Source organism: Grammomys surdaster, unplaced genomic scaffold, assembly GCF_004785775.1.
Source record: "Grammomys surdaster isolate TR1022 unplaced genomic scaffold, NIH_TR_1.0 458, whole genome shotgun sequence".
Taxonomy (NCBI): Eukaryota; Metazoa; Chordata; class Mammalia; order Rodentia; family Muridae; genus Grammomys; species Grammomys surdaster.
Window position 1 is genome coordinate 377514 of NW_021604877.1, and position 25567 is coordinate 403080.

Below are 25567 nucleotides of genomic sequence, written 5' to 3' on the forward strand. Positions count from 1 at the left end.
AGGTTGGGTATGGCAGATGACTTTAAAATCCCAGCACATGGGAGGCAGAATCAGTTGTAGCTCTGTGAATTTGAGGCCAGGATGGATAGCAAATTCTAGGGCTGTCAGGGTTGTGTGGTAAGACCTTGTCTCAAAAATAAGGGATTTTTGTTGCTGTTGTTGTTGTTTCTTTGTTTTGTCTTTTAATTTTGTGTGTATGAGTGTTTTACCTGAATGTATGTACATGTACCTTGTGTATGTAATGCCCCAGGAAGGCCAGGTATCCTTTGGAATTGGAGTTACAGCAAATTGTAAAGTACTGTGTGGGTACTGGGAATTGAATCTGAGCACTTTAGAAAAGCAGTTAGTATTTTTTTTAGATTTATTTTACATATGTGGGTACATTGTCTTTCTCTTCAGACACACCAGAAGAGGGCATCAAATCCTATTACGGATGGTTTTTAAGCTACCATGTGGTTGCTGGAAATAGAACTCAGGACCTCTGGAAGAGTAGTCAGTGAGTGCTCTTAACTTCTGAGCCATCACTAGTTGCCCCTCCCACATCCTGGGTGAGGGAATAATTTTTTAAAATGGTACTAATGATACTGGGTGGTGACTGCACATGCCTTTAGTCACAGCTCTTAGGAGATAGAGAGGCAGGCTGATCTCTGTGAGTTTGAGGCCTGCCTGATCTACAGAGCGAGTTCCAGGACATCCAGGGCACCACAGAGAAGCCCTGTCTCCAAAACAAACAAACAAAAAGTAATCATGGTTTTATAGGAATAGTGAGATGGCTCAGTGGGTAAAGGCACTTGATGTCAAGCCTGATAACTGAATTTGGTCTTTGGGACCCATATGGTAGAGGAGAGAACTAAAATTAAATTTGTGTTCAGTGTTGATTATTAGAGTCCATATAAAGCAGAATTTCTGAGGTAGGGTCTTGCTATGTAATTCAGGATGTCTTTTTACTAACTGCATAACTCAAGACTGGCCTTGAACTCAGAGTGATCTTGCTTTGGCTTTTAAGTGCTAGAATTACAAGAGTCTGTCACTGTTTGTGTTCTAAGGCAGCATTGGAATAGTCATCAGTTTATAGAAATAAAAAAAAAAAGAATAGAACTTAGAAAAATAACTGAAAATAAACCTTCTTTGTGGAACTAAATGGAACAATCTATTGATAGTCTATATCTATTCAAGAATAAAATATTGCCAGGCAGTATTGTTATACAACTTTATTCCCAACACTTGGGAGGCAGAGGTGGGCAGATCTCTGTGAGTTGGAGGCCAGGTCAGTCTACAGAGTGAGTTCCAAGACAGTCAAGACTATACAGAAAAACCCTGTCTCCAAAACCAAAACAAAACAATAAAAAAACCCAAAGATTATTCAGATAACTATGTTATGGGGGGAGAGATCAGAAATGTTGCCATATATTTTAACTAAGCATCCTTGGTAACAATTTGGTTTTACCATGAAGGTCTTACTATGTTGCCCAGGCTGTGCTTGAATTCCTGGTCTCAAATGATCTTGCTTCAATTTCTAAAATAATTGGGATTATACATGTGTTTTCCATTGTCCCTAGCTCTGTCTTTTTGTTTGTTTGTGCAGCCCACCCAGGTTGGTCTGGTATTCAGGGCTGCCTCTGGAGTGCTGGGATTGTAGGTAGGGTACTCCGTGACCTCCCAAATGATGTTTTAGTAGATAGGAAGCCTGAGGGTTTAGCCTAAGTGTTTGCAGATGTCAGTCAGGCGCTAACCACTGACCTGTAGTCTACTTCTGCCCTGTCTTGTTAATAAAGAGTGAAGGAGGGAATGGTTTTAAAAGTTTAGTAGTTGAGGAATTTTGTCTGTAAGATTAGATGTAAAAATTGGAATTTGAAATATGCCTTTGTCTTTCTTTGCAGCCTCCCACTGGTACAGATACTATGGTCAAAGCTGGAGTTAGCACTAACATCAGTACCAAGCACCAGTGTATTACTGCTATGAAAGAATATGAAAGCAAGTCATTAGAGGTCAGTAAAATGGAGGACAAAAAAAAATCAGCTTAATCTTTTTTTTTTTTTTTCAGATTAAGTGGTTCACATTGGTTTTGAATAAAAGCCTGACATTAGTAAAGATGTTTTTCAAGATTATGTATTATTATCTTTTATGTATTATGTGTTATATATTTTAAGCTGGGATAATGTTTCCCACATAAATACAGATGTTGTATGTACATGTTATCTATGTTCTATTCTGGTTAGATACTTAGATTGTAGTGACAATACATTTATGTGCATATATGAACTTTTAGTAAATTTGTGCAAAATCCTAAATATCCGCCCTAATAAGTTTTTCACTAAGTGAAAGGATACATATCAAGTGACAGCATAGGAAAAAAAAGAAACAAAATATATCTAACATACCAAGTTAGTATAGTCTCCTCATCAGTCTTTTCCTCCAAAATTAACTGCCATCCTGACTGTTCATTTTTTGCCAATCTCTTAATTTTATATAGATGGACACTTAATTTGTACTTCAATATATCAGTTATATTACTCTATAACAGATTCTTGTGTAGGTCTCTTCTAAATAATTTTTTTGCCATGTGTTAATTTTGGTAATGTGTTTACCTTCAGGAACTTCGTTTGGAGGATTATCAGGCTAACCGGAAAGGCCCACAGAACCACGTGGGAGCAGGTACCACAGCTGGCTTATTTGGGTCTTCTCCAGCAACTTCCAGTGCAACAGGACTCTTCAGCTCCTCCACCACTAATTCAGCCTTTTCATATGGTCAGAACAAAACTGCCTTTGGAACTAGTAAGCACTTTGTTGTACCATAAAGAAGACTGGTCAAACTCAGCATTGGTGGGTGGCTCCTGCCTTTAATCCCAGCACTCAGCAGGCAGAGGAAGGCATATATCTCTTGAGTTTTAGGCTAGTCCGAACTACAAAGTGACTTCCAGGACAGCCAGGGCTATAGAGAGAAACCAAAAAAAAAAAAAAGTCAAATAGAAGTAAATCATGACTGATGACTGTCACTTTGTTACAAGAGCTGTGGAGAAAAATAATTGGACTATTTATGAGTGGGAAGAGACAGTTAAAAGTATAGGTGTCTAAGGAGGAGTCCTTTCATTTCAGAAGGTGATACTCAAGGTAAAAGAACTGGTTGTATGTATTTAGGAAAAATTAGCTAACTTGAAACTATGAGTTTTAAAACCCTAAGGTTTTGGAAGCTTTTTTTGAAGCAAGGTCTCACTATGTAATTCAAGTTGACTTCAAAATCAAGGCAGTCCTTCAGCCTTTCATATGCTAGGATTATAGGTATGAGCCAGAAGACCCAGCAAAACTCAAGTTTTTGCAGAAGTTAGTGTTTTACTGTTCTAGAGGTCAGAAGGGCTGTGCTTAATAACTTTGTCGATGTGTTAGAACTAGTCCCGTTTGAGACAGTCTGGGTGTGTCAACTGGGCTGCTTCTGTACTGCTTTGAACATGGTAGTAATAAACGGACTGGGCTATGTAGAAAGTTCATTTATTACACCTTCCCATGCCCGGGATGGTTGTGGATAGTCGTTATGGATAGTTGTGAGCTACCATGTGGATGCTAGGAACTGAACCCAGGTCCTTTGAAGGAAAAAGTGGTGCTCTTAACCATTGAGTCATCTCTCCAGCCTGAATATTTTTTCGTATAAAATAGGAAAGTTGAGTTCACAAAGGAAAGTCATTTAGTCATTTTAGAATTCTTGAGTTGAGGTCTAGTAGGAACATTTTAACAAAGTAGAGCTAGCTGAAGATAGAATGAAGGTTATTAATGAACGAATATACAATAATTCAGCAGTAGAAAAGCTTGGTCGATTGTTCAATTATTGGCTCATTTGAGAGTTTCATTTTTTTTATTTGGTTTTTGTTTGTGTTTATTTTTATTCTTTTTCTGAAAGGCACAACTGGATTTGGAACAAATCCAGGTGGTCTCTTTGGCCAACAGAATCAACAGACTACCAGTCTCTTCAGCAAACCATTTGGCCAGGCTACAACTACCCCAAATACTGGCTTTTCCTTTGGTAATACCAGTACCCTTGGACAGCCAAGCACCAATACTATGGTAAGGAAACAGGCCCTTGATTAACTCCAGGTCTTATTTGTGAAGCTAAGTAATGGGACTAGTAGTCATGTTTAGCTTATAAGTGCTATCTCCATAGCATTTCTTTAGAATGGAGGTTGTTACTCAGTATAGGGAAGAAAACAAATCTTTCATTATTGAAGACTGGAATTTTGTCTCAGCCCAATGAGTACATTGAGATTTTGTTGAGTGTGTTTCTGAGCATACTTTTCTTTCACTAAGAGCTTGCTTAGTGGGGTTTAGAAGGGTGCTGGCTATCTTGAAGCTTTGCGATATTGATGTTTTGATCCAGAAGGAGTGGGAGGAAAATATGAGAATGGATGGAGCATGTGTGTATGATCACAATACATTATGTATGTGGACGAGGTTGTTGAAAAAGAAACTGAAAAAAGACAGTGGTTACTGGCATTACAGGGACAGAAACATGGAACTGGATATGCTGTAATCTTGGCAGTTTGGAAGAGGATCGAGAGTTCAAGGATAACATTGACTATGTATCTGGTTCGAGGCCAGTCTGGGCTACTTGAGATTAATCTCAAATTCACTGAAGCATATGAGTAAAATTGAGAAGAAACAAATCCTCACATTTATAGACAACTTATTTTCTAGCATGAATACCACAACTGATTGTCCATCTGCAAAAGAATGGGGTTAAAATCCCTTATATCGTTAATAACTAAGGTTTACTCAGTAGATCAAATACTCAGAATTATAAAACTCATGATTGTGTTTTACTTGTTGTGTTTATGACCCAGGATACCACTTTGTAGTCCAGGCTGACCTGAAACTCATGATCTTCTTGCTTCAGCCTCATTTATGATGATTTCAATTTATAAGGCATTTAGAAGAAAATGAGGTGGTTTCTTTTGTTGTTTGCTGTTTTAATAGCAGAATCTTGCTACATAGCTTTCATTATACTGGAACACTTTAGAGCACATGAATTCAATAAAAGTTTTAATACATGCCCAGCACTTGAAGCTCACTTATTATTCTGGAAGCAGGGACTTTGGTTATAGGGGATAAATGTACAGTTCTACACAAATTTTAATAGCTCTTAGTTTTATGCTGTTTTGGAAAAGCCACCTTATTCTTGATTTTCAGGGTTTTTGCAAAGAAATCTTAAAGAATTTTATGCTTATCACACATGCTTTAATAAACAATGGTGACTTTTTAAAAACCAATTTAACTTTAAAGAAAACTATTATGAACTGCCTTTTAATTTAGATTACACTTTCCAGGGCCTATTTGGAGTAACCCAAGCCTCGCAGCCAGGAGGTCTTTTTGGGACAGCTACAAACACCAGCACTGGGACAGCATTTGGGACAGGAACAGGTCTCTTTGGGCAGCCCAATACTGGATTTGGTGCAGTTGGTTCGGTAGGTATTCACAGTTGACTGTAATTTGAAGTTCTAAAATCTGTTAGAGGAATATATATAAAATATATAACTATTTTCCAAGAATTTAACATATATGTTTATTTTCTGTTATTGTTTCCCCCTCTCTATTCGTGTGTGTATTATATATAATTTTTAAATTCATTTTTGCATATGTATGCCTCTACTATACTGCACACATGGCAGTCAGAAACCACTTATTTGTAGGAGTCCAGTCTCTCCTGTTCTGGGGTTTCCAAGGATCAAACTCAGATCATCAGGCTGGATGGCAAGTATGTTTACCCAGAACCATCTTGCCAGCTTGTCTCTTAGTCTTTCTGCTCAGGCTGAATGGAACTTCTATGTAGCCAAGGATAACCTTGAACTCCTGACTGCTTCCTTAGTGCTGGGATTCAGGCATGTACTACTAATTAATAGTTTGCCCCAAACTACTAATCTTATGTTCTCACTTCCCGGGTGCTAATATTGCAGATATTTGCCATCATGCCCAGTTTCATGAAGTGCTGGGGACTAAACCTGGGTTTCATGCATTCTAGAAAAACACTGTACTGAGTCTGTACTCCCAGTCCCATTGTTTATTTTCAGTCACTAAATTGTCTTACCTCAGTGACAGTGTGGTTTACATCTGTTTGAACATGCTGTTAAGGGCTGGAGAGATTGTTCAGCAGTTAAGAGACTGGCTGTTCTTCTAAATGACTTAGCCCCACATGGCAGCTCAAAGATGTCTCACTCCAGTTTTAGGGGACCCACCACCATCTTCTGGCTTCTGCAGGCACTAGATATACACATGGTGCACAGACATACATGTAGGCAAAATATCCATACGCATTTAAATAAAAATATTTAAAAAGAGAAAGAAAAAAAATACTGTTAGAGTCATTTTAGTTTCAAATTTTAAATTGAGAATTAACAGTGCTTATTTTTATTATGTACAACATAAAGTCTTTTTGTATGTTTTATATTTAGTGCCTTTTGCCACTTCAGGCCTCCTCTAAAGATTCAAAGATGACTTATATTGTAGACTCTATTTGTTTAGTTTAAATTATGTAGTCTTAATTTAGATTGTTTAAATCAGGTTTTGTTTTCTTTCCTTCCTTCTTTTTTTTCTTTCTTCCTTTTTTTCCTTTTTTAAAGATAGGATTTTACTATGTAGCACTGGCAGGCATGAACCTCCCTCTACTTGTATAGTGCTGAGATTGAAGGCCTGCACCATCATGTTTACTAGCCTGAATGAGATAAGTTTTAACTCCTAGTTTTTCTTATTGTGTTTTGGAAGATAAACTGGTATAGTATTTGGAAACTAAATGCTTTTGGTGTTGATCAAGGAATCACTGGGAATCTCTTGCTGTGGAAGGTGAAACTGAGTTATTCACCTTGTTGAGTAAGTTGTCTAAGTACAGAACTACTGTTTTGGAATGCATTTAACCTAAAAAGCAGTGTTAAATTTTATAGTATAATGCCATGTGAGAAAAAAAAAAGACTAATGTTTCAGTGTAATTTGGGTGCAGGAACGTGTGGCTGGCATGAGGACAGTCCTAGTTTTGATCCCCAGTGCTACCATCACCACCTCTGCAAAGAGCTGGTCAAACATAAGTCAAGGCCAGCCTAAACTATATAATACTCTGCTTAAAGAAAAATATAGGGGCTGCAGATGTAGCTCAGCATTAGAATGCGTAGCATACACTAGGCCTTGGGTTCAATTTTCAGTGCTACAAACAAAAAATGCTTTCTCTCTTCTCCCTCTTGACTTTTCCTCTCTCTTGTCTCCAATAAAGACGGCTGGTCTTCCTCTTGGTTTAGTTTTCCACATGCTGGGATTGCAGGCCTATATTAGCACCCTTGGCGAATGGTTGCCTTGGTATTTTTTCTTTGACTTACTGAAATCCTGTTTGCTGAGGTGTTAATTTTCTGTGTTAGTAGCTTTGTGCTTATAATCTTGCTCAGATTGTTTTATCTTCTGATTGTTTGTGTTCATCTGTCTTTTACTTAAAATTAGAACTTCCATTACACATTCAGTATTTCATGCACTATCCCTTATTACTTATAGTTATCTATATTGTGATTCTGTTTGTACATATGTGAGTATGAATGAGGTACCCTCAGAAGTTAGAGGTGTTGGATCCCCTGGAACTGGAGTTTTAGGCAGATTTGAGCCACCTCGTATGAGTGCTGGAAACTGAACTTGGAAGAGCTATTAGTGCTCTTAACTGCTGAGCCATCTTTCTAGCTCCTATTATTGTTTTTATTATTTTAAGTTATGTGTATATATATGAGTACAGGTGTCTGAAGAGTTGTCAGTTGGAGTTACAGATGCTTGGGGCATGGGCACTGGGAGTCACACTTACTTGCTCTTTATTTTTTTGTTGTTGGTTTTTTAAAATAATTTATTTTATGTACGTTGGTGTTTTGTCTACTTGTATATCTATGGAGGGTGTCATAACTGTTACAAACAGTTGTGAGCTTCCATGAGGTTGCTGGGAATTGAACTTGGGTCCTCTGAAAAAGCAGTCAGTGCTCTCAACCACTGAGCCATCTCATCATGCAGGAAAGCCTGTTGTATCTTTATATTGTCCTAATTTTCCTGTATCTTCTTTTTAGACCCTGTTTGGGAATAACAAGCTTACAACTTTTGGAACCAGCACAACCAGTGCTCCTTCATTTGGTACAACCAGTGGCGGGCTCTTCGGTAACAAACCAACCCTGACTTTAGGAACCAATACAAACACTTCCAATTTTGGTACATATAAAATGCAGGTTTGACTCTCTTAAAGTTACACTGACTATACCACACATCATTCTCCTGATTCATATGATTGGAAATGTTTAAAAATTCTCAGGTAAGCTGTAGCCTGATGCTGCATACCAGAAGGAAAGATTTTTTTTTTTAAGTCATAGAATATGATATGAGATATTTAGTATAGACAAATTGCTTTTCATTTTCTTTGAATTACCTCACCAGTAACTGCAAAAGTATGTGTGAACCTCATTTGTGTGAAGTAACCCCTTTTATTCAGATAAGTTTCAAACATGACGGTGTAGGAGATTTTTTCTGAAAGTCAAAGTTCTGCTGAATTGGAAGATTATTCTGACAGTTTTGAGTGTAGTAGCTAATGCTTGAAACTGTTGAAGCAGGACCATGATTTCTAGTCTAGGCCATCCTGGGCTACAGAATGAGACTTTGTTAAAAGTTTGAGTGCTTATTTCTTATTTAAAAATCAAGAAAACAGACTGAGCAAATTTTTAAAAAGAAAAAAAAAGGAGCTTTATTTTTTTTTTAATATGTGTTAGAAATATTTAAACCAGTTTAAAAGAAGCATCGTGTTTTATCCTCATCCATATATGATTGTTTCAGACATTCAACATTGTGTAAGAGGTGCAAAGTTCAGTTTAGTTACAAGGGTTCAAATGTTTGTTGAACATTTTGTTTGCCAGAGTTCTCAGTAGGAAATGATTAGTTTTTCTGGGAAGATATCTGCAAAATACCATTATTGTCATGGGCTTGTAGTTAGAACTTTCTTCAGAGAGTTTTTATATCTTTTTTGTTTCTCTTTATTTGCTATGTTGAAGTAGAACACGGTGTCTTGTGTTGTAGGCAAGCCCACCGAGCCAAATTCCCAGCATTTTCAGTTGGTTTTATATGGTGGTATAATCTACTAGAAAAAGAGACTTTTAACCGTGCATCAGAAGATAAGCGTATTCATAAAATACGAGCTATTTAAAGAAGATGTGCAAGACTTGTAGCATGTCTATTTTCAGACTCAGATATTTGATTTTTATAACTCCTTTTACTCGGGTTTTTCACTCATTGCTAGTATTTACTATAGTCCATTCATACATATTTTTGGATGAAAGGCTTTGAGGTAGTGGACATGTTTAGTATGGCGTCTGTGCTTGGTTCTTGACTATAAAACCAAAGATGATAAAAGTACATCAGTGTCTCCCTGTGTCTTTCCCCTGTTTTTAAAAAGATCATCACCACCTTTTCCCTTTTCAAGGATCATTTTTAACCCTTTTTTCTTTTTGATTTTTGGAGACTGGATCTCTGTATAATAGTCCTGGCTATGTACACTATATTGGCCTCAAACAGAAATCCACCCGTCTCTGCCTCCTGACTGCTGGCATGATAGGTGGGGGCTACCATGCCCAGCATTATACCATATTTCTTAATGATCTGCTTTTTACCCCGTGACAAGGTGAGTTCTTGCCCTGCTACCCAGGTAGCCTTGGACTCAAGCAGTTTTCTTGCCTTATTCTCTCAGGTAGATGTACACCATCATGCTCAGCTCACTAGCTGGAAACTTCATACCATATTTATTCTGTGTATCTGTTTTTTTATGGCCCTTCTGAAGACCTATCAACCATTAAGATTTTATGCTCCTGGGTTAGAGAGATAGCTCCATGGTTAAGAATACTGGCTGCTTTTCTAGAGAACCAAAGGTTCAGTTCCCAGTACCCACATAGCAGCTCACAACGGTCTGTAACTTCAGTTCCTCACCTATAACTGTAACTCATATGTGAGGGATCTTACCTTCACACAGACATACATGAAGGCAGAACACCAATGCACATTAAATACAAAGAAGTAAAATTTAAAAAACAGAAAAGATTCTTTGCTCTTGTTTTTTTTTTTTTTTTGGTTTTTCAAGACAGGATTTCTCTGTGTAGCCCTGACTGTCCTGGAACTCACTCTGTAGACCAGGCTGGCCTCGAACTCAGAAATCCACCTGTCTCTGCCTCCCAAGTGCTGAGATTAAAGGCGTGCGCCACCACCGCCCGACTGATTCTTTGCTCTTGAGGGCCAGTTTTTACTACCTTTGAAAATATATTTATTTAATAAAAAAGCTTTATTTGTGATACAGGTAATGTTCTGAATTAAATGTTTTTTGTTCATTTGGTTTTTAGGGGGACAGGGGTTTTTTTTTGTTTGTTAGTTTTTTCGAGACAGGGTTTCTCTGTGTATCTCTGGCTGTTGTCCTAGAACTCACTCTGTAGACCAGGCTGGCCTCGAGGTCAGAAATCCACCTGCCTCTGCCTCCCAAGTGCTGGGATTAAAGGCGTGCGCCATCACTGCCAGGCTGGGTTTATTTTTTAATAATGGTATTTTGTACAGACTATACAAATTGCCAATTTCCTTGGAGGATTTTTGTTTGTTTGTTTCTTTGTTTCTTTGTGGTTGTTTGTTTTTGAGATAGGATCTTATTGTGCACTCCTGTTTGGCCTGGAACTTACTATATAGATCAAACTGGCCTCAAACTCAGGAGATCCACCTGCTTTTCCGCCTCAAAGTTCTAGGATTAAAGTTGTATACCACCACACTGGTTGTCAGTGTTTTTATTTTAAGAAGGTATTTATACTTACTTGTGTTCACTGATTTCAGTATAAAAGGCCTCTTCTTTATCTGGCTTGCCTCACTAGCTATACACTGAATTGGAATTATTTTTAAGTATCAGAATTGTTTTTAAGTACGATAGGCAGTGAGAGTCGGAGGACATGTGTGGTATAAACAGTGTAAGTTGGCACTTAGATATCTCCTGTGGGTTTAAGGTAGTCCTTGAATAGCTTGTTTTCTGTTGCAGGACTATGATCCATTCTTGTTAATTTCTAATTAAAAGAGAAAGCATCTTTAAGTACATTTTCTTTTAAATTTTTCTTTAAGTTGATTGTGCTTGAGTTTGCAAAATTGTGTATGTGTGGTAGCTAATAACACAATTCAAGAAAAACTTTAATGAACACATAGATCACTTCTTGAGATTAAATCAGATTACATGCTTAGATTTTAAAATGACAGAAATATGCTTGGTTTCAGACTTTATATTCTTTGGCTTCGTGATCATTTTCACTGGTAATAACCAGATAGTGACATAACAAAGTATAATCCCGTTAGTGATTCTGTTAGCTACTTCAGTGTACTCCCTTTTCCTGCTGAGGTTTTATTTCTCCTCTACCTTATTCTCCCTTCTTTAGACAGTGTCTTGCTATGCAATAGCCCCAGCCTTCAAAGAGGTTGAATTGCAAGCATGAGCCATCACACTGAGCTTCCATGATAATTTTTATCTGACTAAGTATTTTAAAAACAAGACTCGCGGTGGTGGTACACGCCTTTAATCCCAGCACTTGGGAGGCAGAGGCAGGTGGATTTCTGAGTTCGAGGCCAGCCTGGTCTGCAAAGTGAGTTCCAGGACAGCCAGGGCTATACAGAGAAACCCTGTCTCGAAAAACAAAAAAACAAAAAAAAAGACTCTTCTGGTCTATGATTGATCATTTCTTAGCATTAGAGATGATGCATTTATTTGTTTTGTTGTTTTTTCAAAAGGAATACCAAAACTTTTCTCAGCTACAAAAGTAGCAACACATTACTGATATCATTGGTACTTGTGGATTTTATAGGGGAGTTACAAGATTTTCTCTAATTGATAAGTCATAGTGAAGTCATTGATAAGTCATAGTCATGAGTGTTTTGCTCAACTCTTGATATTAATCGAAGGAGTTGTTCAAGATAGACCATTCATGGTTCATAGGTTATTTTATTTTTCTTACAATATAGTGGCAATAGTGATGGTGCACCTGTCGTCCCAGCAATTGGAAAGTAGAGGGATGATGGATGGTCAGTAGTTAAATGCCACTGTTAGTGATATGGAAGCTAGCTTCAGTTCTATGAAACCTTTTTCAAAAAGTCAAAAGAAATAAAAAAGAAAAAAGAAAAAGTAGCTATCTGAGCCTTTGAGTGCTCCTATGAATTTACTAAGTCTGGCATTGTGAAATCACCTCCCCTAATCAGCCACACATTGCTGCCGTGCAAAATCTATCAGTTTAGAACAAAAATTGCTATAAAGATTTTTATGGGTCATTTTCTATTCCTTTGGATTCAGTAAACTTCTTTTTTTTTAGTCAAAATGTGTGTGATTGAATTTTTCATTTTGTTAGTAAACCTTAACCATGTGTACTGACTTTGAAAGCCTTACAGAGCTCAAATATCAAGTCTGTGTGCTTTGCTTTGATATTTCCCTATTCTGTGATATGTTAACATGAAGATGCAATTAAGTAAATACAAAGACTTTTTTGCAGGTGTCAGAATTTTTTTAACAAGTTACATTAGCTGATAATTTGGGGTTCATTAATATGAATAACTTAAGGATACATAGTTTAAGTTCAGTTATCTTTGTGTTAAAACACCCTTTTAAAGAAAATTGAGAATTTAAAAATTACAATCCACTTAATCTTTTATCTCCTTAGGTTTTGGCACAAATAACAGTGGGAGTAGTATTTTTGGAAGTAAGCCAGCAGCTGGGACTCTGGGAACTGGACTTGGTACAGGATTTGGAACAGGTAAGAAATGTTTACATGAATTTTAGGAAGTAATGCATCTTGAGTTTATGAGATTTATTAGCTCATATGCTTATAAATAAGAGGCTTAGATTTTCATTTTTACAGATTTATTAATGTATTTCCATCACTTAATGTTTTACTAGGTTAGCACATTTATATTAAGTTCACAAAGTGTATATTTTAAATTATAGAAAAAAAGCTTCCTTTCAACATAAAATTTGGTTTTCTCTAGTCCAAAGAGAAAGAGAGTTCTGTCTGAGAGTTTTTAAGTTTAAAATGTGAGAATTATTAGTGTAGTGACAATAACTTTTAAATCCCTTTGCCTTAGCCTTTATATGAATGATTTAGGGTTGGAGTTGTTCTACAGTTAAGCCTAAGGATAAGACAAAAGCATAGACAGCAAGTGCTCCACAGTGTTACGAGGCTTGTGCACACTCTTTATCCCTCTTTCTCCTATTATTAGCTATTTTTTTTTAGTTCATTTAAAATATTTACTTTCTACCTGTCTTCCTGTTTTCATCAATTGGAAGTGGGGAGGGTCCCTAAAGGTGGGTATTTCTCCATGTCCAGTAAAATAGTTTTTAAGCACATATATTTGCTTATTTTTCCTAGTTCTCTCATCATTGGTGTAGCAATTTAGTTGTAAAACTACTTACTTTCATAATAATTGCTTGCACTGTTTTGTTTGCTTTTGTGATATAGTTGTGTATGCCGTCTTAATAGACAGACATTTTATACTTGTCTGAGTGTTAGCCTGTTTGCTTCCTTGTTCTTTGAGGCACTATGTAGCTTTGGATGACCTCAGACTAGATATGTAGACCGTATTGATCTCGAACTCGAGATTCACTTGTCTCTGCTTCCCAAGTGCTGGAATTAAAAGTGTGCATACATTACCATATCCAATTAACCTTTTTTTTTTTGAAGTGTTATTAAATACTTCAATTAAGAAATACCATGAAAAGTCCCAGCATTTCAGCTGTGAAGTGTAATTACTGCTTTGATTTTACCTGGAGCTTGTCCATATCCCCTTTTCTTAATTTTTCAAACCTAGTTGCATCATACATACATACATGCATACATACATACACATTTCTTTTTATGTTTAGAGATTTTAGTTGTAGTTTTTATTGAACCTTACCTGAGATATTTTGCACTGCTGAGGATTGAAGCCAGGGTTATATACATGTTAGGGAAATTCTCTGCCATAAATCTACCTCACCTCCACTTTCCTGGTTCATTCCTGTATTAGTGACTTTTGGTTTGGATTTTGTTTTTATAGCGGAATAAATACAGATTTATTAAAGAAAAGTGAGAAAGCACTTACAAGTGTGAGAATTCACAAGGAAAGCCTCTGAGACTAGAGGCTGAGATGGCGTTGATGTACATTGTGGTCTTGGGCTGCAACTAGGATTTAAGAGAATGAACTAAAAATTACTGAACGTAGTAAGATAATAACCATTTCCTCAAGTTTCATTTTAGATATATATATATATGTGCTATATTTTTTATCACGTTGTATTTTTTTCTTTTTTAAACATTAGCTCATTTTGTTTTGGTCCATGTATATAGATTTCATTTCAAAATAATAATTAATATTTGTGTATATATGTCTGTATACACAAGGTTCATTTGCAGTTGCCTTATATATACCATAATTTATCTTAACTTTCTAATACTATCAATATTTTTGGATATTAATAGTAAACCTCTTTAGTGAAAATTTCTGTTAAATAATTTTGTATCTGTGTTGCTCCATAATTAATAATTAAATTAATAAAATTGAATTAGTATCTACAAGATATACGTTATTATTGGTTGGTCTTGTTGATTTATCTTGAAAAATCAGTGTCATTTTACATTATTTTTAAATTGTTTGTGTTTATTTTCTCATACATTTTCCATGTTTGTTTGGTTCTATCTTTGTGAAGTAGAATCTAATTTCCCTCTTAGCTGTATCTTGTTCATGGCCCTTTCTATATTTTTTTTAAAAATGCAGTTATAAACTACTAGGCTTGAGAGATTATTCTAACCAGGTAGCTGAAACTAATATAGGCATGTGCTGTCACATGAACTTATTGGGCCTTTTCTTTTTTAAAAGGATTTTTATGTGAGTGAGTGTTTTAACTGCATGCATATCTGTGCATGCATCTGCCCATGGAGGTCAGAAGAGGGCACTTATTACTGGATCTGGAGTTACAGGTGATTGTTAGCTGCCATTTGAGTGCGGGAACCGAAACTTATACCTCTGGAAGTGTAGCCAGTGTTCCTAACAGCTGAGGCATCTCCTTAGATCCCTTACTGAACTTGTTCTTTTTCCAGGGAAACTGGCATATTCCAGTGATTAGTGATTAAAGTGCAAATCTTGATTGGTTATTTGGATCTTTCTGTCCCATTTATTTGACCATGGCTTATTTTTAATAAATTATGATTATTACATATAACTTCTAATGGTTGCATGGTATATTTTATCTGCCTCACACACACATCTTTTTTTGGGGGGTGGGGAGACTTTAGTATTTTTTTTTCCCAGACTGGCTTTGAGCTTCTGAACTCCTAGGTAGTATGGATTATGGATGCTGGAGATTGAACCCAAGGACTTTTGCATGCTGGGCAAGCACTCTTATATAAATTGAGCTTTCACCCCAGGCTGGCCTTTAGCTTTCTATTTTATTTTAATTTAAATAATTTTTGAGACAGGGTATCACTGTGTAAACCCTTACTGTTTTGTACCTTTCTAAGTAGACCAGACTGGTCTCAAATTCAGAGATCTACCTTCTGCCTCCTGGTTTTGAGGATTAAAGCCATGCTCCATCATGCTGGGCTTTTAAAGGCTTTTAAAATCTGTTCCTGCCTCTCCTATGTGTTTGTTTGACTATTTTTAGTTACTTGTTTTCAGTTACTTGATTCAAAATCTGTTCCTTCGCAGATTTTATTGATCTGTTCTTTTGCTGGTACTAAAGATGTGTGCCACCACAAGCCAGCCATGAACTTTCCTTCTGTTTTGTTTTTTGAAACAAGGTCTCTCTGTAGCCCTGGCTGTTTTGGAACACTTTGGTGTTCTTAGAGTTAGAGCTCTCTCTGCCTTTCTGCCTTCCTGCCTTCCTGCCTTTCTTCCTTTGTAGTGCTAGAATTAAAGGTGTGCATCATTAGACACTACAACCCTTGAACTTTTTAACATGCAAAAATTATACTAGTTTTGAAAGAATTAAAAACTAAACTGTAGGGTTTTTTTGTTGTTGTTGTGCTCTGTGTGTATGTGTGTGTTTGAGAGAGAGAAAGAGTGAGGGAGGGAGTGGGGAGGGAGGGAGAATCTCAAAATATAAACAGTATACATCAATATTTTCTTCTAATCCTATAGCTTTGTTACCAGCAAATTAAAGGGGGCTTATTTAAAAAATTTTTTTTTAAGGATTTATTTATATGAGTACACTGTAGCTGTTTCCAGACACACCAGAAGAGGGCATCAGACCCCTTTACAGATGGTTATGAGCCACCATGTGGTTGCTGGGAATTGAACTCAGGACCTTTGGAAGAGCAGTCAGTGCTCTTAACCACTGAGCCATCTATCTCTCCAGCCCCCTAAAGGGGGCTTTTTGAAATTATTTATGTGTTTACATAGATGCAAACACAAAAGATTTTAGTTTTGAAATAGTCTTAATGTATTCCAACTTTTTGTAGCCTCACACTTTTTGTGTAGCCAAAGAAGAAGGATGGCCATGATCTTCCGATCCTCTGGCTTTCTTCTCCCAGTGTTAGAATCAAAAGTCTGTGCTGCACAGTTTATGTGGTGCTGTGGTATAGAACCTAGCATTTTATTCACATTAGGCAAGTGTTCTACCAACTGAGCTACTTTCCCAGATACTAAAAAAAACAAAACAGTATTTCTGGTAGCATAAGCTGAATGTAAGTGTACTGTCCTCCTGTTTCAGTCACTGGGTACTAGATTACAGATTACTACCAAAAATGATTTTAACTAAAGAGTTTTATGAGCCGGGCAGTGGTGGCGCACACCTTGAATCCCAGCACTTTGGAGGCAGAGGCAGGCGGATTTCTGAGTTCGAGGCCAGCCTGGTCTACAGAGTGAGTTCCAGGACAACCAGGGCTACACAGAGAAACCCTGTCTCCAACCCCCCCCCCCCCCAAAAAAAAAAAAAAAAAAAAAAGAGGTTATGAGAATAAACCTGAGACTGAGATAGGTGTCTCTGTTTAGCCATCCAGGTGCCCGTTGGTTTAGAATGTGATCACATCTTGATAATTGCATCATTCCGTTGTCAGAACTTTCTATCTTTAAGCATGTTCAGGATATTCATGTGTGCCTGCAGTTGCTCATCCCACAAGAGTATCATATCATGCTTGATGTTATTAACTGAGAAGAATGTCATACTCAAAATCAAAGCATAGTTTCTGCTAAATGACAAAACTTTAATACTACCTCTGTTTTCATTCAAGTCTTTTTGTTTGTCAAATTTAGTTGTTTGGAGACAATTTTTTTCATGTTTGAGTTTTCTTTTTAATTTTTTTTCTTCTTTTTTGAGTTTTATTTTTATGTGATTACGTTTCTCCTTGGATCCTGGTCTTTGAAGATTATGATTAACAATTTCTCTGCCTTTAGTACAAGTTTTTAAAATGTTCAGTACCATTTTTTTTCCTGATACTATCTCTTAATTCCACAATTTAATAAATTAACTTTTAATATTTGGCCTTGACAATTATTCTTCATAGGCTATTTCTGTTACAGTGCATTCTTTATTCATGCTTTGTCCATGTAAATAAACTAAAAGACTGATTTAGAGAATTCTACACCTCTAATCTTAGTAGCAATAGATCATATAAGAAAATTAGGATTGTAAGAGCTATCAAACATCATAGGATTCTGTGACTATCTTCTAATAAATAGAAAGATGTGGAGCTTTAAGAAGCACCTGTTGTGAAATTTGGACTTTGAATTTCACAGTATTATCTGTAAACTAACACTGCAGAGCTTTATACTCTGTGGACAGCATGAGCTAAATTGATGTAATTTGCAGTTTCCTTTTTTGAGTGATGGTGATTCATATATACACATACACACACACACACACACACACATATACATATATATGCATGCTTCTGTATAGGGAACTAGTCTTTTCTTTAAGAAGAATTTGATTCCTAAGACACACAGATACTAACTAATAATAAATAGAAAATAACTTCTCTGCTACATTAAAATTTTTAAAGGTATTAATAGCTTTATATGTATGAGTGTTTTGTCTGCTTTGATGTATGCGTACTATGTGTAAGCATGGTGCCTGTGAAGTCAAGAAAAGAGCTTCATATTTCTTGGACCTGGAGTTACAGACTGTTTTCAGCCACCATGAGGGTGCTGGAATCAAGTGTGAATCTCCTGCAAGAGCAACAGGAGCTCTTAACCACTGAGCCATCTCTTTACCAACCCCTACTTTTCTTTTTTTTCCTTCTTTGTATTTTTGAGACATTGTTTCTCTGTATAACATCTCTGGCTGTCTTGGAACTGGCTCTATAGACCAGGCTGGCCTCAAACTCCCAAAGATAAGCCTGCCTCTGCTGGAATGAAAGACATGCTCTGTCACCACCTAGTTTTTGTTTGTTTTTTAAATAATGGTGATATATATATGATTTTTCCTGATTTAGGTAGAAGAAGGAGCTCTTATTCCAATCACTCTAGTTTGGTTTAAAATTTTAGTATGTTTAGTTATTATATCATGAGTAATTTGGCCTTTTGAAAAAGAAAGTTTATTTAGTTTAAAGCTGTTTTCAGCAGACCTTATAGATCTAAAAGTATTACTTTTTTTTTTCAACCATTTCCTGTAGTTTGGCTTACATCAGTTTAAAAATATTGGTATTGGAACTGGAGAGATTGGTTAGTGGTTAGGAGCACTAGCTGCTCTTCTAGAAGTCCTGAATTTAATTCCCAGCACCCACATAGCAGCTTTCAACTGTCTATAACTCTAGTCCCAGGGGATTTGATGCCTTCTTTTGGCCTCGATGAGCAGAAATGTATGTGGTGTATAGATTTATATGGCGGGCAAAATATACGTACACATCTAATCTATTTTTTTTTAAAGTTGACATTATGATTGGGTCAACTAGGTATATATGAAATATATATACCTAGGGAATTATTTTTTTTAATTGTTTATACTATAGAGTGGTAGTTAATGCCTTGGTTATACAGTCAGACATAGCTATTTTTGACCCTCCTTTTTATAACATTTTCAACTCTGTTCTAAAATGGAATTAAAGTTCCTATTTTTAGGCATATTAGTTCTTTTTCTAATAGGTACTAGATGTCTTAAATGCTATGAGAATGTTTATTCATTTTAATAATTAGGATAAATAGTTAAGCTATCTGCTATTGTCTCGTGTTGTAGTTGAGGAACCTAATGCAATGAAAGATGATTTTTCTTCTGCTGTAACCAGCCTGATGCCTAGAATGAAGTCAGCATTTATCACATTAGCTCTTTTCTTGAAATGACTGGTCATGATGAAGCTTCCAAATGTATTATATCTTTACGTAACTGACCTCTGGCACAATAGTCAAAGGCTCTTCTGTGGCACTTGTTCTTTCCTCTTGTCTCCATAGCTCTTGGTGCTGGACAGGCATCTTTGTTTGGAAACAACCAACCTAAGATTGGAGGGCCTCTTGGTACAGGAGCCTTTGGGGCCCCTGGATTTAATACTTCGACAGCCATTTTGGGCTTTGGCGCCCCCCAGGCCCCAGTAGGTAAGTGTCAGTCACTGTAGAAGGCTTTACAGTTTATTTCTTGCTAATACTTAGTCTGCTGGCTTGATTTTTCTCCTCTCCCATTCCTACTAAGCAGTGTGCATGCATGCACATCATTAAACAGCTATGTACTATAGAAGGACTTAGATTCTACTCTTTATCTCCTCATTCCTAGGCTTTGTCTCCCTTAGAAATTATTTTTGTTGTTATTTTACATTTATCTAGCATATGGTGAGGTTTGTTTTACTAAGTAATGTGCTTATATTATTGTGTTTCATTTTAACATAAGTAAATTTAACTTGTTACAATAGAGAAGTCAGCTTACTATGTCCTCTGTTTCTTTATTCCCTGGTTTTAATATTCTACATTCACTAATTTTCCCAAGTTTTTACTTCTGTTAAGATATCTTATGTACTTCATTCAGGTGAATGTACTTCCCTAGTTTTTACAGTACCACCTACCTTATTTTTAACAAAAGAAAATCATCTTAGTTTAAAATTTAAATATATTTAAACTATAAATGGAAATGAAATGAAATGAAAGCTTAGTATTACCTGGAATTAATAGGGTGTTAGAAAGAAATGGGGTTTTTTTTTGTTGTTGTTGTTGTTTAAGGTTTTATAATTTTATTTTATGTAGATGAAAATGTTTAGCTTGCATGTACGCCTATGCACCTTGTTTGTGCCTAGTGCTTGTGCAATCCAGAAGAGAGCATCCAATTCCTTGTTATTGGAGATAGCTATGAGCTTCCCTGTGGGTACTGAGAGCCACACCCGAATGCTATGCAGTTGAGAGCCAGTGCTCCTCACTACTAAACTGTCTCTCGTTCCCCAGAATGAGATTTTGTTCTGTTGTTCTTCTGGTTTTTTTGTTTTGTTTTGTTTTTGAAAGGAGTTTTCTGTGTAGCTCTTTGGCTGTCCTGGAACTTGCTCTGTAGACTATGCTCACCTTGGAACTTAGAAATCCACTTGCTTCTACCTCTAGGTGCCAGAATTAAAGGTGTGGACCATCATGCCCAGGCAGAAATGAGTTTTTATGACTAAATTCATGAGGTGTTGCCACAATACTGTACTACAATTTGAGATGATTATACATTTAAGCTGTGTATAGTCATACTAATTCTGTCAATTAGGTGATAATATTTCTTGAATTTTCTTTCAGTGGGCTATCAGTGTCTTTCCCTAGTCTTCTCTTCCTCTTCCTACTTGTCATGTTTTTAGATGTTAATTTATGTGTATGAGTACTTTGCTTGCATGTATGTAAGTGCACCAAGTGCATTCCAGGTGCACAGGAAGATCAGAAGAGTGAATCTGATCCCCTGGCACTGGATTTATAGATAGTTTTGATCTCATGTGGGTGTTGGGAATTGAACGTGGATCCTCTTTGCAAGAGCAACAAGTGTTCTTAACTGCTGAGCCAACTCTCCAACTCCCTGTGTTTATAATTTTATATTGATAGTTGATATGGCTTATAACTTTTACTGCACCCACTTGGCACTTGGGGAGGCACCAGGATCAAGAATCAGTTGCATGGCAAATTCAGAGCCAACCTCAGCTCACAATGTCCCTGTCTCAAAAGAACAAATAAAAAGAATCCCAAAGATTTCTTTTAATGGTTCTCTTTTTAGGTATATATTTTTAGACATTGATTTTCTTGAAACTCTGGGTTTGATAATTGATACTAAAATTTCCAGATATCTTTTTGATTCTTTAATTTATTAGGATTGTTTTAATTTTTATCTTGCTTTGTGAGCTTTTCGTATTTTAAAATAATTAAAACCTCACTAGCAACTGTAACTATAACTGTGTTATATTTATCAGCATCTTTTATACTTTATAGTCTTAAAAATAGATAATTAAAAGATCTCTAAATGTTGGAGTATGAATTCTCAGTTGGTGGATGATGCCAGTTTTTTTTAAAAGATGGATCACATGTACCCCAGGTTGCCCTCATACTACCTATGTAGATGAGCATCCTGTCTCCAAATCCTGGTACTTGGGTGCTACTTTACCCTTTTGATATTGTAGTGTAAGGAATAGTCAGACCAAGAACCTATGCAAATTATATAGACAGTGTCAGCTAAGTTATTTTCCTGACCTCTGCAAATGAACTATATATTTTTTTTCTTCTGTATTAGTCCTTTTTGATCAAATATGGTGTCTTATTTCCTCTACTCTTCTGTTTTTGAGATGATCATATGTAGTTCATATTGTATAACAAAGGCTGGAACTCCTGATTTTCCTTGCTTCTGACTTGCCAAGTGCTGGGAACATAGGCATGCATAACCATAACTCTTGATTTATATTTATATTACAGTTGTACATTATTGCCCATTTAATAAATGTATTAGCTTTTAGAATGTCTAACTTTTTAATCACAATTTTAATTAAAAGGTGCTAGACATTATAATCAACCATTTGATTGATTAGGCAGAAATCAAATTCATCATGATGCCATCCCTATGTTATTCTAGATCAGTGTCCTCATTTTGTTCATTATTACCTAAACTTCTTACTTTAGAAATTCTACTAAAGTATTGCTTCTTTTTACTCCCTAACTCCAAACAAAATTGGTGTGCTAAAACTGTTTTTCCCAGCACTTGGGAGACAAAGGCAGGCAGACTTCTGTGTTCAAGACCAGGACAACCAGAGCCACACAAACCCTGTCTTAGAAAAAAAGAAGAGACAGGAGAAAAGAAAGAACATCAGTCTCTGATATTAGAAAGACTTGATCTTTTTTTTTTAATTTGGTCATAATTTAATTCTTTGATATGTTTTCTAATTGTTATGACTAGATTATAATATCAATAGTAGTTTCATTAGTGATCTCTTAATTTTTGCTCAACTCTCTTATCTGTATCTTCAAAAAAATTTTTTTTAGATTCTTTTATGTGTATGAGTATTTGGGATGCATATGTGTCTGCTGCCTGCAAAGGCCAGAAGAGGGTGTTAGTTTTCCTGGAACTGGATTACAAATAGTTGTTGAGTCACCATGTGGATGCTGGAAACTGAACTCAGAACTTCTGTAAGAGTAACAAGTGCTTTCAACCATTGAGACATACCCTACATACATACCTTTTACTTAAGACTTTGTTTTTAAGCATGTGTATGTGTATGTCTGTTTGTGTCTGTGTATGCTAAGTGTGACTGTTGAAGTAGGCCAGAGACATCAAATCCTCTGGATCTAAAGTTACAGGAAGTTACAGATATTTGTGAACTGCCCAGTGTGGGTGCTAGGAATTGAATTATGTTCTTTGGAAAACCAACATATGCTCTTAACTGCCTAACCATCTCTCCAGACCTAAATCTTTTTTTGATACAGAGAAATTTTTGTACTTGTAATGTGAAACAAAATTTCCAATATGCTTGGGTTTGCTAAATTTTAAATTTTTATTATGTATGTAGGTATTTTGCTAGCATATATTTCCATACACTTCCACATACCTTGGAACTGTGGTTACTTATGGTTGTGAGCTACTACAACTATGGTTGTGAGTCTCCTGGAAACTCAGGTCCTCTGGGAAAAAGCCAGCTGCTGCTCCAGCTTTCAGATCCTTCCTTTTTTATTCTTATGACCAAGTCCACTCAGTGTGTCCTGTAGGTCAGCTTTTAAAGATTATTATTATTATTTTATTATTTTTTTGGGGGGGGATAAGTAATTGTCAAGTAACAAAATCATGAGTAAAGATAGAGAGTTCTTAGGCAAGGGCTATAACACTCCCTTGCCTAGCATGTATGAGGGTCCTAGGTTCAATCCTTAGTACCAAAGCAAAAACAGTTTGTTATGTCTGAAACTTCTTATTCTCCTTGCATAACTTTTTGTTTATTGGTGATACCATGTATCAAAAGATAACTTGCATATATGTTCTAGACTAACCTTAAACTCACCCCTCCTTTTTCTTTAGCCTTCCAAGTAGCTGTAATTACAGACATGTGCCACATGCCTGACTTTTGTTTGTAGTCTTTGTTTTAGTGACTTGTCTGAATTCAAATGATTTACTTTAAATTATTATCTCCTCTGGATCCCAAATTCTTGACTATATTTGTACTACTCCTTAAACATAAACAGTGTGTAAACTTAGAACATTATGTAGCTTTGTGTGTATTTCAGACAGGATTTCTCTCCACAGCCTGAGTGGCCTCAAACTCAGAGCAATTCTTAAGCCTTCCATTGATAGGATTACAGATTTGAGCCATCAAGCCTTGGCTGGATGCATCCAGTTCTACCAGTTAATACATACTCTTACTGTATTTTGGCTTCAGTCTATTTCAAAATCTTGGAAGGCAGAAACATTTTTTTTTCCTCTCAGATAATTGGTGATTTGATCTTTGATAAGTATTTTTAGAATGATTTCTCTTGAAAACAATTTATCATTGGATGTATTCCACAACTGGTTTTGATTTTCTTTTTTAATACACTACATTTTTGTACATTATGACTATATTTTTATTGATGCTTTTGTCTGTTCGCTGAATTTTCTGTGGCTGATTGGAAATGTTCATTCTTGTGCTTTGAGAGAAAATTAAATTAGCTGGCTGGCCTAGAACTTGGTTTGTATCTAGGCTAGACTTGAACTTCTGATTCTTGTGTCCTAGCCTCTAGGATGCTGGACTTTCTAAGTATATGCTATCTTACCCAGCTGGGGCAACTTTTGTTTCTAGAGAGCAAAAGTTTTAACTGTTTTATAATGTGTGCCAGTGGCAGTTAGACAGTAATAACACATTCTTTCTATGCTGTTTTGATTTGTATTTATTTGATTACTAGTTTTACAGTACATTTTTATATGTAATATCTCTTGTGAAATGGGATTTCCACATCTTTGCTTACTTTTTACTTAATTCATGGTTTTGTGTTTTTAGTTTGCTCTTTGTCTTGCTTAACTATCGAATGGGTCTGAACATTCAAAAATGTCATTCCTTTCAAGAGTGTTGAGTCCTCTGATACTAATGTGTTGGAACCTTGAACTTACTCCCCACTCCCCATCCTTTTCTTTTTTGAATAGCTTTGACAGATCCAAATGCTTCTGCTGCCCAACAGGCTGTTCTCCAGCAGCACCTCAATAGTCTAACATACTCACCCTTTGGAGACTCCCCTCTCTTCCGGAATCCTATGTCAGATCCTAAGAAGAAAGAAGAGGTAAATTTTTTAAAAATTTTTTTATTATATTGGGAAAGACTAAAAATGATTTATCTACCAAAGAGATGACAGGTAACAGATATTTCCAAGTAAAGTATATATAGGGTCAGAGCACTGCATTTTGACATTTCACCCTTGTGAAAAGTAGAAATGAAGGTTGGATAGATAAATAAATAAGTAAGTGGTTCTGATGTTAGGGGTCTTGTCTCTACTTTTCCAGAGCTGGAGTAAAGGTTTCTCTAACATAGCTTTTAGGGACCAAACTCAGGGCTTCATGCTTGAAAGATAAGTGCTTAACTGATTGAGCCAGCTTCCCAGCCTCCTGTGATACATTTTACAGTAATAGATAAAGCTAGATTGTGATTAGATGAATACTGTGTTACCCATTCAGCCTGATACCCAACTATGAGGTAGGTAGGCATCATGTTTAATGCTAAGGATGCAAAGCAAAAGAAAGAACTTTATGAGCTTGTCCGGTGAGGGAGATCATATGTCTGAAAATTAAAGTTTACTGTAACTCAATACAGTACTGTAATAATAGAGAAACCAAAGAGTACATGATTGAATGTACAAAGCAAGAGAGGCCAGCAGGTTGCTACGTGATTTTATTTATACTGATACATCCAGAAGTCAGGATTTGTAGAAAAAGTGGATTTGTGATTGACAAGGGATGAGAAAGAAGTGGTATGTACAGAGTATCTTTGAAGTGATGTAGATGGGCTAGAATTGGATAGTGATAATGGTTACACAGCCTTGTAAAAGCTATAAAAATTACTGAACTATTGTAATGGTTAATTTTGTCAGTTTGCCAAAATCTAGCATCACTTGGCATGAATCTTCAATGAGAGATCACTTAATCAGGGCATATCTTCAGGGAGATTGTCTTGATTGC

The 25567-nt window shown here is 36.2% G+C and overlaps 1 protein-coding gene across 6 annotated transcripts in view; it reads left to right on the plus strand.

Annotated features, from left to right (window-relative positions):
* Positions 1 to 25567, plus strand: part of Nup98 (nucleoporin 98) — an 84624-nt gene that overhangs the window by 13243 nt on the left and 45814 nt on the right. For 2 of the 6 annotated variants that reach the window (XM_028781494.1, XM_028781495.1), the window contains 8 exons: positions 1881 to 1988; positions 2595 to 2775; positions 3893 to 4056; positions 5313 to 5450; positions 8067 to 8205; positions 12702 to 12794; positions 19399 to 19539; positions 24542 to 24675. In XM_028781494.1, coding sequence (XP_028637327.1) covers positions 1881 to 1988; positions 2595 to 2775; positions 3893 to 4056; positions 5313 to 5450; positions 8067 to 8205; positions 12702 to 12794; positions 19399 to 19539; positions 24542 to 24675 — 1098 coding nt within the window. The remainder of the gene's footprint in view (positions 1 to 1880; positions 1989 to 2594; positions 2776 to 3892; positions 4057 to 5312; positions 5451 to 8066; positions 8206 to 12701; positions 12795 to 19398; positions 19540 to 24541; positions 24676 to 25567) is intronic. The other 4 variants (XM_028781496.1, XM_028781497.1, XM_028781498.1 and 1 more) reach the window with 4 other exon arrangements.